The sequence below is a fragment of the Chrysemys picta genome, chromosome 9 (genome assembly GCF_011386835.1).
Source record: "Chrysemys picta bellii isolate R12L10 chromosome 9, ASM1138683v2, whole genome shotgun sequence".
NCBI classification, from domain to species: Eukaryota; Metazoa; Chordata; order Testudines; family Emydidae; genus Chrysemys; species Chrysemys picta.
Genome location: NC_088799.1, coordinates 91,763,848 through 91,776,571, shown reverse-complemented (window position 1 = coordinate 91,776,571; position 12,724 = coordinate 91,763,848). Strand labels below are relative to the sequence as shown.

Sequence of the window (12,724 nt, the reverse complement as noted above, 5' to 3'; positions counted from 1 at the left end):
CTGTCTAGCGTAGCGGTCGGTAGCGGCTCGAGCGGACGCCGGGATGTGGTACGAGATCCTGCCCAGCGCGGCCATTATGGGCCTGTTCCTGACCATCCCCGGCGTGTCCCTCATCCACATCCACAGATACCTCAACGGGGGCAAGGTCAGGGCCGGGGCGGAGCCAGGAGGGGCGGGGGGCTGGGCCGGCTCCGGACGGAAAGGGAGCGGGAGCGGGGGGGTGACGCGGAGAGCGGGCGCTGGCGGGGGGGGAGCGGGTGCTGGGGGAGGAGCGGGCGCTGGCGGGGGAGGGGAGCGGGTGCTGGGGGGGAGCGGGCGCTGGCGGGGGAGGGGAGCGGGTGCTGGGGGGGGAGTGGGCGGGGGGGGGCAGCTGACGCGGGGGACGGACCCCTTGCCCGGTGCTTGTGCAGAGCGAGCCGCTGGAGTCCAGCAGAGAGCGCCGCTCCCCTTCCCCCACCCCGGGAACTACTTGGGGCCTTGTCCGAGCCCAAGCTCGCTGTCCAGGCCAGGCGGCACGATCCTGCTCCCCTCTCCGCGCCGTGTCCAAGCCCCGTTCTCCCAGTGCGGTGACACGTTGCTCTGTGTGTGCAGGAAAAGAGAATCGCTCGCCATCCCTACCAGTGGTACCTGATGGAAAGAGACAGGCGACTGTCGGGGGTTAATGAATACTATCGGTCCAAGGTAAATTCCTTCCGACCTAGGACGGAGCAGATCTATAAATACAAGGCAGCTGAACTCTGCAAAATCCAAACGCCTCAAAATTCAACTAACCAGGAGTTGAAAATGACAGTTGTATGTCTCTGCATTGAGCACTAGCTATTGTTTGAGTTGAGTTAGACCCTTGGCTGGGTTCTGCTCTCTGTTACTTCAGTCTTGATGGTAACTGAGGGTAGAACTTAGCCTTCTAACTGGTGCAGACAACAAGTGCTTATTTTTAATGCATTGTCATACAGCTAATCAGTGGACTGGCTTGCTTTGATGGGTTCAAATCTGGATGCAATCTTCTGTGCACACCCCAAGCCTGACTCTTTTAGCATTTAGTGTCTTTTCATTCTCACTTGATATCTTCAGTGAAGACTTGCTACTGCTAGTACTTAAAGGTGACATGCAAAAGGCTTTTTTGAGTGCCTGTATTTGTTGCTTTATAACATACAAAGAAAGCCTGTAATATTTTATTAGAAATGGCCTGGTCTGTTTTTTTCTAGGGGTCTCTGGGATGTTTCTAAGCATGTGTATTATGAGCTGTCGCATTAGTAGAAGGGGTTGGAATGTTTAATTTGTTACATCCTTTCCCCAAGCCTTATTTAGTCATTAAAGTGAAATTAGGGGTTAACACAAATTTTAAACAGTGACAAAATTCCTTTCCCTCTGAATTGCTCAACTTTTCACTCTCCACTAAAATGATGTAATTTCACTGGTTCTGCAGTTAGCATAGAGTGTTCCTGAGCAGACAAGACCTAAATGTCTAATGTAAAGAACATTCCTTTGAAAAACCTTTTCAGATCACCTTCAGTCACGGTATGTAGGGATGGTATAATTTGCACAGGGTTGCCTTGATGAATTGGGTCTCTTCCCTTTGTAACTTCTGTGATGCTATCACTAGAGTTTGCTTAATTGTGCTTTTGTGATTCTTTCCCCCATTTTTTTAAAAAATTGCATGTTTTTTGGACAATGCTAACTTCTTATTCTGCTGAGGAATTTATGGTTAGAAAAAGATGTGTACTTTCTGAGAAACGTAAACGGGGCGGTGAGATTGGTGTAAATTCTGTATGGATAGTTAAGAGTGTTTCACTTTTTATTTTTCAGGGATTGGAGAACATTGACTAAGAAGCAACTCATTGAGTGAAGAGTCCTAGTTCTTGTACGAAGCAGTTTAGCTCCAGTAAACATGCATGTATATTTGATGCAATGTGTTATATGTTGCACATAAACCTGGAAAATGAAAGTGGGTTTCTGCACTTGTTTTATTGGTATAACTTTAAAAGGTGTATATTGAAAATAATACAGCCAACCATAAACATTCTGCAGTCAAACATACAAAAAGGAATACACAACAGAGGTAGGCAATTACCCTAAAGTTATAGATGTGCTTCCAGCTAAGAAACTTGCAACGAAAGTTAGTGGCATGCCAGAGAGAGTTAAATCTATTTTATTTATATACCTGTTATTTTCAGAAACTTGTATAACTCTCTGCAGATACAGTAATAGACTACTAAGCTGCTGTAAATAGCAAAAATAACCATTTATTGAGATTGTGTCCCCCCTCATGAAATTGGCATGCAATGAGTAATGCTAAGCCTTAATTTCTTATTCATTATAAAGCTGTTAAAAGCATCAGCTTCTGCTGTCACATAATCAATTATAGGATACCCTTCTTAAAAAGGAGAGGTTGCAAAGAATAGTAGCAATACAGTCATTACTTAAAGAAATGACCAGCCTTTTAAGAAATTACTTCTGGAGTGTACCACTACTATTAATGTACCATTAGCGAATACAATGCCATTGTCTTAATTCTGAAAGATGTTTTGTACTATTGATGTATAATGAAAAGGTATACAGATATAGTAGTGATATCCTGATGTGTACCATTCCTTATACAAATCAAATGAGTTTGATCTTCTGTAGGTTCTAATTTAGAATGCATGGCGTTAATTTTGTTTTTCAGATCAGTTCTAGCTGCTCTGAGATTTCACTATAGCTTTGTACTACTCAACTTTAACCTTAGTCCTAGTCTACATACAAATCATGTAATATTAAAATGGCATTGGTTAGGGTTGAGAATAATACCCAGAGAGAGGACATTGTTCTATTTATATAATGTGCCTGTAGGGAATAAGCTGTACCAGTATAACTGTGCACTAGAGGGCTGCATTACTTTAACTATATTGGTATAGTTTAAAAACAGTATAACGTGTGTAGACAAAGGCCTTAGGCTTCCAGAATCCACTTCATGGCAGGAGCAAATGCAGTGATTGTATACATGGTCTGTATTTATTCCTTAGCCGTTTAATAGATCCTCTGAAACGCCAACACTTAATATAAGTAGCCAGGTAAAAGCAGTAAGTGGAAAGACATCATTGTCACAATAATTACTGTCCATGTAAGCTTCTCAGCACCACATGTAGCTTTAGAATCTGTAGTTTGGAAAACAAAATAAATGTCTTCAATTTAGAACTAGTTTTCATTACACAGGTGAGGCAACATTGATACTAGTGTGGTCCTCAGTTTCCCCCCCCTTTAACCCTGTTTTAACTATAGGGAAAAAGCAACGAGTAGTTGCCACTTGTTCACTTCCTATTCACAATCAGTGGCAGTACCTAGTAATCACTGTTGTTTTTCAGACAACCAACATCTATGGATTAACAAAGTCTAAGCACAGTTGATTGTGGAAGCAATGAACAGGACATTCATTAACTTCTAAGAAACATTTCAAACTACTGTGTATTTACCGCATGTTTTATACAACGATTGAGATGTGTGCATTGTACCTAGATTAGATGGAAAACCCAGAGCATAGAGAGGTTGTATGACGTGCTCCAGCTCCCACAGTAAGTCAGTTGCAAAATGGAGCACAGTGAGACAAGTGCCTAGTCTCCTGCTCTAGCCATTTTATACTACTACCCTGATTATTAATCTGACAACCATATCAAATGACTTCCTCACTCCTTGTATGTTCTGTGTAGTTGCAGGTTTTCAAAGGGTGTACAGTTGCCTTATGTGTCCTTACTGATAACTTGAGACATTTTGTGTCTTGCTTTTGAATCCCTTTCTGACTGATAGGGCCAATCCTATCATTTATTATGTTGGTTTTAAAATATAATGCTCCTGTCTCAGGGAAGTCATTCCATGAGTCAGACTAGAACGGATTAACTACATTTCAAAAGTGTTCTTGCTGTTAAACCAAGCAGCTACAGAATAAATGAATACCAATAAAGAGAGCTGATTTTTGGATGAGACACACTTAATGTAAAATTTGGATACTACCTGTGCTGTTTGTGTCAAAGCACTTCAACTAGATAGTGCTTTTCTGGTGAATTACCTAGGCTTGATCCTTAGCTAACTCAGTGGGAATAGTTCCAAATCCCCTTCACTCTAGGCATTTGAATTAAGTATGATTTGTGGTTTCAGAGCTTGTCTTTTCCACTTAAAATGAGACCTCCTACCATCCCTCAAACTCTTATACAATTCCCCTATACAGTCAGCGTTTAAGACCTGCAGGGACCCTTAGATCATCTAGTTCAGGGGTAGGCAACCTATGGCACGCGTGCCGAAGGTGGCACGCGAGCTGATTTTCAGTGGCACTCACACTGCCCGGGTCCTGGCGACCGGTCCGGGGGGCTCTGCATTTTAATTTAATTTTAAATGAAGCGTCTTAAACATTTTAAAAACCTTATTTACTTTATATACAACAATAGTTGAGTTATATATTATAAACTTATAGAAAGAGACCTTCTAAAAAGGTTAAAATGTATTACTGGCACGCGAAACCTTAAATTAGAGTGAATAAATTAAGACTCGGCACACCGCTTCTGAAAGGTTGCCAACCCCTGATCTAGTCTGACCTCCTGTATATCACAGGCTACTACCATCACCCAAGCCACCTGCATGTAAGGGCAGATTATAAGTCATTAGTACTGTTTCTCTTATGTAAGACAAGAACAACACTTAACTGCACACTAAAGCCCTGGATTAATGATCCCTAAGCAAGTTGCAGAGACAATCTCTAAAATAATGGCCTTTAAATTGTTCTTCCTAATGAGCAATCAGCTTGAAAATGAGCTTTTGTTTTTGTATTGAAGAGGCGGTAACAGTATCTTACTTCCTTTTATTTACTCAATAACTCCAAGCACATTACAAACATTAATTAATTAAGCCCCAGTATCCGTGTGAGGGGGGTATTGCCTATCCTTGTTTTACTGATGGTGAAACTGAGGCATGGTTTACATGAATTATCCATGATCACATGCTGAGTCACCAACAGAATTTAGGAGGCCTGATTCCCACTCCCTGCCTCAAATGTGTCATAAGTAGCCACCTAATTAACAATGTTGGAGCTACCTAATACCTATGTTGGAGCCACTTTAGCAGACGTCTGTTCCTGCGTAGTTTGGATCACTACTGCTAGGCTGTGTTACTGAACAGGCTTGGAGACTAGCATGCTATATGCCGGGGTGGCCAAATTTACTGAGCCTCTGAGCCACATACAACAATCTTCAGAAGTTCAAGAGCCAAGGCATACCTGCCAGGGTTTGGGGCCTCAGCCCCATGGGAGGTGCCTTTCGGGGCTTCAGCCCCACTGGCTGAACCCTGAGCTCCCACAAGTGCGCCCTGAGACCCAGATTTGAGCAACTGCAGATATTAAGTCTTCATATAATTAACACTGAAAGAGAGATAGTGGCTCATTTTTTGTCCTAGGCTGTGCAACAGCATACACGGCACCCTTTCCAGTAGGGTTACATTAGTATGCATCATTTGGCCCTCAACGCAGTTAAAGTTTTCTGATTAGCTGAGTTGAGAGGAAGATACTCATTCCCTAGAAGAACCAGAAACAAAACCAGCTCTCTACCCTTCTGATGACTTCGATATTTGCATACACAAATTCCTAGTGGGGCAAGTTACTCTTTTACCCCTTTCCAGATGGAGGAGAGAGTCAGCTCTTAGAGTAACTAGTCTATTTTTTCTTCTCTGTGCAAGACTCCCGTTAGCCAGTAGCAGTGGCTGACATTTTACTCCATAATACGAGTCATATCTTCATGGGAGACCTGGGATATTTCACTTAGTTCTGTGCACCATGTTAGCAGAAATATATTCTCAGACTGGAAGGAGTTCAGAGAAGAGCAACAAAGTTTAGGGGGCTGGAGTGAATGATTTAGGAGGAGAGACAAAGAGCTACATATGTAAATTCCAGCTTAGTGAACTGAACTGATCCCTTGTATGGTGAAGAAAAATAATTTCAGAGCACTCTGCACGCAGACTAGCACTCTCTGCATTTCTGATACATCAGTGGCTTTTCTCTTGATGCATCTTTAACTCCTATTTGCATTAATGGCAGTTAGCTACACAATCCGCTGCCTTAAATTGGAATGATACATTCACTAATTACTCACCTCTCCAGATCACTTTGGATTTGATACCGAGCCAATAAACTTCACGAGACTGTGCTACAGTTGCCCTGTTCAAAAGGAAACAGAACAGTGGAACATGGTTATAAAATGGGAAGAATTCCCCCTCCCACCCTACAAAGATATTCCAGTAACTCATTGTAGCCCTTCTGTGATGGCATTGCTGCTTTGCTCATAAATTCATGAGCAAATGGTAATGTAAGCCTAACCTCATGGAAAAGGGAATCCACCCTGTCTTGCACACAGAAAAGTGAGCTGCGGCTGACATTTTCAGAAGGCTTCCCAACTGAAGATCCTTCCACTCCCAGAAAGGATCAGAATACTATTCCTGCAGTATAGCAACATTCTTCTGCTTTAAGATCATTTGTAATCCGAATGGTGTGAATCAGCGCTCATTAGTTACGTGCAGCTTTCACTTGTCTGGGGAGACCCTGCTGCTGATTGAGCCCCTAATGTATTGTGGGTGACATTTTTAGAAGCACCTAAGTGGCTTAGGAGCACAAGATCGTGAAAGTCAATGGGGCTTATGCTCTGGAATCACTCAGGTGCTTTTGAAAATCCTGCCCTATATTAAACGGCTGAACTGTTTGACTGTATTATGTATAGGTAGAGAAAAGAGAAGAAAACGTGTTTGAGATGTCCATTGGAGGGGGAGGGGATTTCATTTAAAAGGGAACTCTCTCATGAAGCTACTTACATGAATGTAATAACGGCAGGGCAACCAGAGATTGGGGGCAGCCAGGTATAAGTGGTCAGGCTTGTTTTTAACTCGGTGTTAGAATGAGTAATCGCACCTTTTGGGTTTCCAGAGCACTGCAAAAAAAAAAAGAATATCAATCCATGTATTACTTGTTTAGTTACAATGAATAGTGTACCTGTCACACACATCCCCAAACTGGAGAGTGCTCCCCTGCGGTGATACAGAAGGAACATTTGGGGCGGGGGGAGCAGTGGGCCTTGGGACCAGCCCCCATTGGGGGTGGGGAGGGAACACCACCCAACCCCATTCTGCCCCCAACTCCGGCCCCAGCCAGGGCCGGTGCTACCATTAAGGCAAACTAGGCGGTTGCCTAGGGCGCCAAGATTTGGGGGGCGCCAAACAGCGGTGCCCCCAATTTTTTTTTTTTTACAGCATTCCTGGGTTGGGCTGCCGGCGGCGCACTGACACGTGCGGCTCAGACTCCCTCTCCCAGCGCAGCGGCCACTCCATGCAATTACTGTCATTGCCGGCGGGGGGCGGTGTGCTCGGGGAGGGGGCGTAGCAGAGGTGAGCTGGGGTGGGGAACCCTGCGGCAGCTCCCCTCCCCTCCCCGCGGCGGCTCCCCACCCCCCTGGCCCAGGAAGCCATGCGGCAGCTCCCCACCCCAGCTCACCTCTGCTTCACCCCCTCCCCGAGCATGCCACCCCCATTCTAATTCTCCTCCCCTGCCAGGCTTACGGTGCCAAACAGCTGATTGGAGCTGCAAGCCTGGGAGGTGGGAGAAGCAGAGGTGAGCTGGGGGAGGGAGCTGCCGCGGGGGAGGGGGGAGCCTCAAGGCAGAGAGGGGGGCGGGGAGCTGCTGCAGGGCTGGGGGGGGGCGCAAGGTGGAAGTTTCACCTAGGGCGCAAAACTTCCTTGCACCGGCCCTGGCCCTGCCAAGACCATGGCTTTGACTCCTGGCTGTGGCTTCTGCTTCCAGCCCCACGGGACAGATTGCATTACAGGTGAGGGGGGGTTACCACAGAAAAAGGTTGGGGACCACTGCACTAGGTGCATGTACAATCAATTGGTAAACAAACAAACAAACAAACAAAAAAACCCTGTTTCCTTAGCAACGATATCCCCCTCCCCTCATCAAAAGCCTGGGTAATAGACATCCCATGCAACGTGCCCTGATCAATCCAAATGCTCCCACCCTGCTCCACTGAAGTCACAGGCCTCAAGCACCGGCCCCTCCATCCCCCATTCTGAGGTCTCCAGAGAGCTGTGATATGAACAGGGAACAGTGGAGAAAGAAATCCACGCCCTGCAAACCTGTGGATTCTGCCCAGCTGGATGGAGGTGTAACCCCTTCTGTGCCCTTCCAAGCAGCGAGCACTGGGAGAGTTAATGGTTACTCAGGTCGCATCACATCTGTGTGTAGTCTCCTACAACTCACAGTGTGTATGGGGGAGAGGGAGGCAGAGCACGCTGCTTTCCTGGGGATCCAGCTTGCCTGCTCCACCGCTGAGATCCCAGGACAGCTCATCGTGTCTCCTGTTTCCCAGCTGCCTTTGCTGTTGCATGTTGTTTCTCTCGCGCCATTTAATTTCACAGTATTTATTAAGCCACGATGCCCCATAAGGCTAGAAATGAGAAGCTCCCAGCTTACCTGTAAGAACTTAGTGTTATTGGCAGGATTCTGCCAAGTGCCAAGTGCAGCAGTGGAGCCAAAGGTGCGAGCTTCCAGCAACAGGCCTCTGTATCCCGGCCCTACAATCTGAACTGGAAGATAGTATATGCATCTGTCGCATGTTAGTCACCCATAGCTGGGGCTGGCTTCTCAAACTGTCACTACCATTAATAACCCCAAAGATATACCAGCTATATCTTTGCACATCAGCTGTGTCTGCAAAACTAGCCCAGTGATTAGCGTGCCAGCCTGGGACTTAGGAGACGCTGGCTCAATTCCCTCTTTGCCACTGACTTCCCATGGCACCCTGGGCTGGTCACTTAGTCTATCTGTGCCTTGATTTCCCCATCTGCAAAACAAGGATGATACTAGCTCTCTGTCTCACAGGGGACTGCAAGTTGGGTGAGGTGCTCCTTTACTATGGGCCTGGGGCAATATAAGTACCACAGAGACTGACTGTGAAAAAGGCTTTAGATAAAATTCTGCCCTCAGGTAACTGGGTGCCGCTCCCATTGAGATTATAAGCAGGGCTAGGGACAAGGAGCAAGTTTTCCTCTTTCGCTTGTTCTCGCAGCTCCTGGGACTTCTGAGCCGGCACCTAAGGCTTCCTCCTCCTTTCCTGGCCTTGAACAGCAGCACATTCCACCTCCAGGAGGCAGCCAGGGTGTACAAGGAGACAGGACTGAATACGCCAGGCAGTGATGGTCACCTCTTCTCAAGAAAAGATACATTCGAATTGGAAACAGTGCAGAGAAGGGCAATGAAAATCATGAAAGGTATGGAACAGCTTCCAGATGAGGAGCAATTAAAAGAACTGGGATTGTTCAGTTTAGAAAAGAGATGACTAAGGAGAACTGGGGGGATATGATAGAGGTCTATAAAATCATGACTGGTGTGGAGAAAGTGAATTGGGAAGTGTTATTTACCCCTTCACTTGACACAAGACCCAGGGGTCACTCCGTGAAATTAACAAGCAGCAGGTTTACAACAAACCAAGGCAAGTATTTCTTCACACAACACACAGTCAACCTGTGGAACTCGTTGCCTGGGAATGTTGCGAAGGCTGAAAGTATAACTGGGTTCAGAAAAGAATTAGATAAGTTCCTGCAGGATAGGTCCATCAATGGCTATTACCCAAGATGGTCAGGGACACTATTGCAAGCTTTGGGTGTCCCTAAACCTCTGACTATTAGAAGCTGGGACTGACTGAAACTGGATGGATCATTCAAATTTGCCCTGTTCTGTTCATGTCCTCTGACACATCTGGCACTAGCCACATACTGGCTTAGATGGACCATTGGTCTGACCCAGTATGGCCATTCTTACGTTCTAGGATCAAGGGTAACAAAGAACCAGAAGAGGAATGGACTGGGGGAGAAGTGAAGAGAGGGAGTCTGAGCCCTTGGAAAAGGAGGGCAGAGAGGGTCAGATGGTAGCCATAGCGAGAGGTGAAGAAGAAAGACATCAGAGACATATTGGGACTGAAAGGAAATGAAGAAGACATTGAACTGTACGCTAAGCAAGTAACCGGGCGTGAGTCAGCAGGGGGAAGGATGGTCTTGTTACTAGTATACAGGACAGGGAGTCAGGCCTCCCGGCTTCCATTCCCAACTCTGCCACTGACTATGGGACGTGGGAAGGTCACATCTCTTCTCTAGCCTCAGTTATGCATCTGACCACCAACTCATTTCAAATGGGCCACCAAAGAGCTAGCAGATGTTAATTTCTGCTTACTGCCTTCCTTGGTACAGAAACAAATCACCGAACTATCGGTGATAGCCCTGCACCAGTTAAGAATTCCCTTAGCTATCTGGTGCCAGTTAAAATCATCCACTGATTTCATGGCATTGGCCCAATCCTGCCAGATGCTGGATTCATCCTCTGAGGGCCTAACCCTTGTCTGATTCATCACTAGATTATCAGCGTCACTATAACAGAATGCAGCCATATCATGATTACTTGATTGGCATACAGACCTGGCAGACTTTAAAATAACTTGCATAGCGTTTGTAACGTCAGCTTCTCATCTCCATGTAGTTCTCAGTTTGTTTCTCCTGATCCTCTCCTGCTGATCTGCTCACAGTTGTTTTAATTCATTTCACTAAACAGAAACTTACTAAACACATTTTAGGGAGAAAACATGGTGAAAAAGAGAAGCTCACTAATAATACTGATCCGTTTACACGGAAAGCATGCCAAATGCAAACAAAACTATGAAGAAATCATGGATTTTAAGTGAATTTTACCAATCCAGTTAAGACGTTGGAACTTAATTACCATTAATCGGCTGCCTGTTCACGAAGGAAGATACATCAATCTGGATCTCATAGGGGGCTGGACTTGGCTGGGGCTGGACCCCCATATGCACAGGCATCATATTCTCACAGGCTGATGCTGGGGCTCCTGTTGGAAAAGCAACACGTGAACGAATAATGTTCCAAAAGACGATGTAGCCAAGAAGTGAAGGACTCCAGTGAGCCATGACTGGGGGAACCAAGAATAAATCCTCTCTGACTGCAGCCACGTTTAAGACGGAGGAAAGAGGAGCAGGGCTCTGCTGAGTCACTTACCCTCAACAAATTCATTTTCTAGCCTTGGGTTTTGAATGCTTTTTGCGCACACGCCCTCTGAATGAGGGCTGTGTTCAGTGATTTCTAGCTATTAGCTATCTGCATAAGGGATCTTTCAGAATAACTAAGGGTATTTTGCTTTCACTTCCCTCCTTACAACCCACTTCTTTCTCCTGCTTTCCTATGTTAATCGCCTTGCCAAGGGGTCTCCAACCCTCCCTGTGCTGGGGTTGTTCCTGGTTTTCTGTTGGTCTGAGTTAGATTGTAAGCAGCTCAGGGCAGGAACCTGGTCCTTCAAGTGTTGTGTAGAGACCAAGACGACTCATGATGCTGTAGGGATGAATAAGAAGGCGAGCTTTCTGCTTTCTGCTGCAGATGGGTCTAAACCAAACCTCTAGAGCTGAGCCCCCCGAATCCAAGCTTCACACAGTTGGCCCCTCTCTATATACTGAGCATTAATTGGGAAAGGAGGGCAGTTCCCCTATTAGTACTGGTGCTCTATAGGAAAGCAAATCAAAAACGTAACCCATCCTTCTCTGCTGCCTTTGTCCTCCCTACCCACTCCGCATTCATGCATTCAGGACTGCTGGCTCTCCGACTAACCCCTATTTTTGCTGTAAAAGGTCACTGAGCAGCTATCAGATTGTAGTCATTTTTGGCCAATACCAGCCTGGACTTTAAACAAATCTGTTCTATGGGTTAAAGACTCTATATCCTCATTATCAATCCCCGACCATCCATTCCCTACATTCTGTGTCCTAACAGCTCGCTCTTTGGCATTAATCCTTCATGAGTAAGTGATGCCAGAACGAACCCGTGGCCTGGAGATGTGAAGGGTCCATGACTTTCTCTTTACATAATCACAGTGAAATTACCTACAAATTCACTGATCGCAATCTACACCTTTAGAAGTGACATTTTCCATTGAATTGCTATTACTCTGGTTAGACTCACTCACCGAAACAAAATTGCTTTCCAGCCAAATAGGAGTTAGTACTAGAAAAATGCAAGGGAGCTGCTGAAGATGTATGAGTCAGAATTCCTGAACATTATCATAAAAAAGTTGAAAGGGCTTATCAACTTTCCCTTCAAAGCCTCTGCTTGTATGGCAAATGCCAAGGCTGGCCAGGTGCTCTCTGTCCCCTGACAAGAACAAACGGACATTTGTTCCCATTGCTGGTGAGAAATGTACGGCAGCCTTCACAAGGCTAAGAAGATTAAAGAGCCACGGAAAGGGAAGGGAGTTTGTTGTAGGCAGAGGCAAGCAGGGAAGGAAAGAGAAAAACAGCCCTGACCCCTTTGTGGGGCATCAAGAGTGCAAACCAGGGAACAAACGCCATTAAATAACAGAAGATTTGATCTACTCTGCTCACCCTGGGGGAAATCAGGAGGAGCTCGACTGGGGTGGAGCCAGTGTGAGTGGAGAATAAAAGTACATGAACTCAAGTAAATGGAACTCCCCTGGCTCTCCTGCAGCATTCAGGAGAACTTTGGCCCAAATTAGACCCAACATTTCGATCTGAATTTCCCCACATTTGAAGGGGGCTCTGAGTGGACCCATCTCTTGTCTGCGTCTTAAAATATTGTTTGTGTTGCTAAGCACTGAGACCCCAATACGTTTCTAAGGACACCCTGAGCGGGAGCTATAGGGACACGGTGT

The 12,724-nt window shown here is 45.8% G+C and overlaps 2 protein-coding genes across 2 annotated transcripts; one reads left to right on the top strand and one right to left on the bottom strand.

The window, feature by feature from the left end:
* The first annotated feature begins 3 nt into the window (after positions 1 to 3).
* Positions 4 to 1,945, top strand: NDUFA1 (NADH:ubiquinone oxidoreductase subunit A1). Its single transcript, XM_005298951.4, has 3 exons — positions 4 to 145; positions 592 to 681; positions 1,807 to 1,945. Exons 1-3 carry the CDS (start codon positions 44 to 46, stop codon positions 1,825 to 1,827), a joined length of 213 nt encoding a protein of 70 aa, XP_005299008.1. The 5' UTR covers positions 4 to 43; the 3' UTR covers positions 1,828 to 1,945.
* Position 1,946: 1 nt separating this feature from the next.
* LOC101944121 (putative defense protein 3) lies at positions 1,947 to 11,058 on the bottom strand. The gene is made up of 5 exons (XM_024105998.3): positions 10,772 to 11,058; positions 8,474 to 8,586; positions 6,820 to 6,935; positions 6,108 to 6,172; positions 1,947 to 3,134 (listed from the first exon to the last, which is right to left on the bottom strand). Exons 1-5 carry the CDS (start codon positions 10,974 to 10,976, stop codon positions 3,034 to 3,036), a joined length of 600 nt encoding a protein of 199 aa, XP_023961766.2. The 5' UTR covers positions 10,977 to 11,058; the 3' UTR covers positions 1,947 to 3,033.
* Positions 11,059 to 12,724: the final 1,666 nt, after the last annotated feature.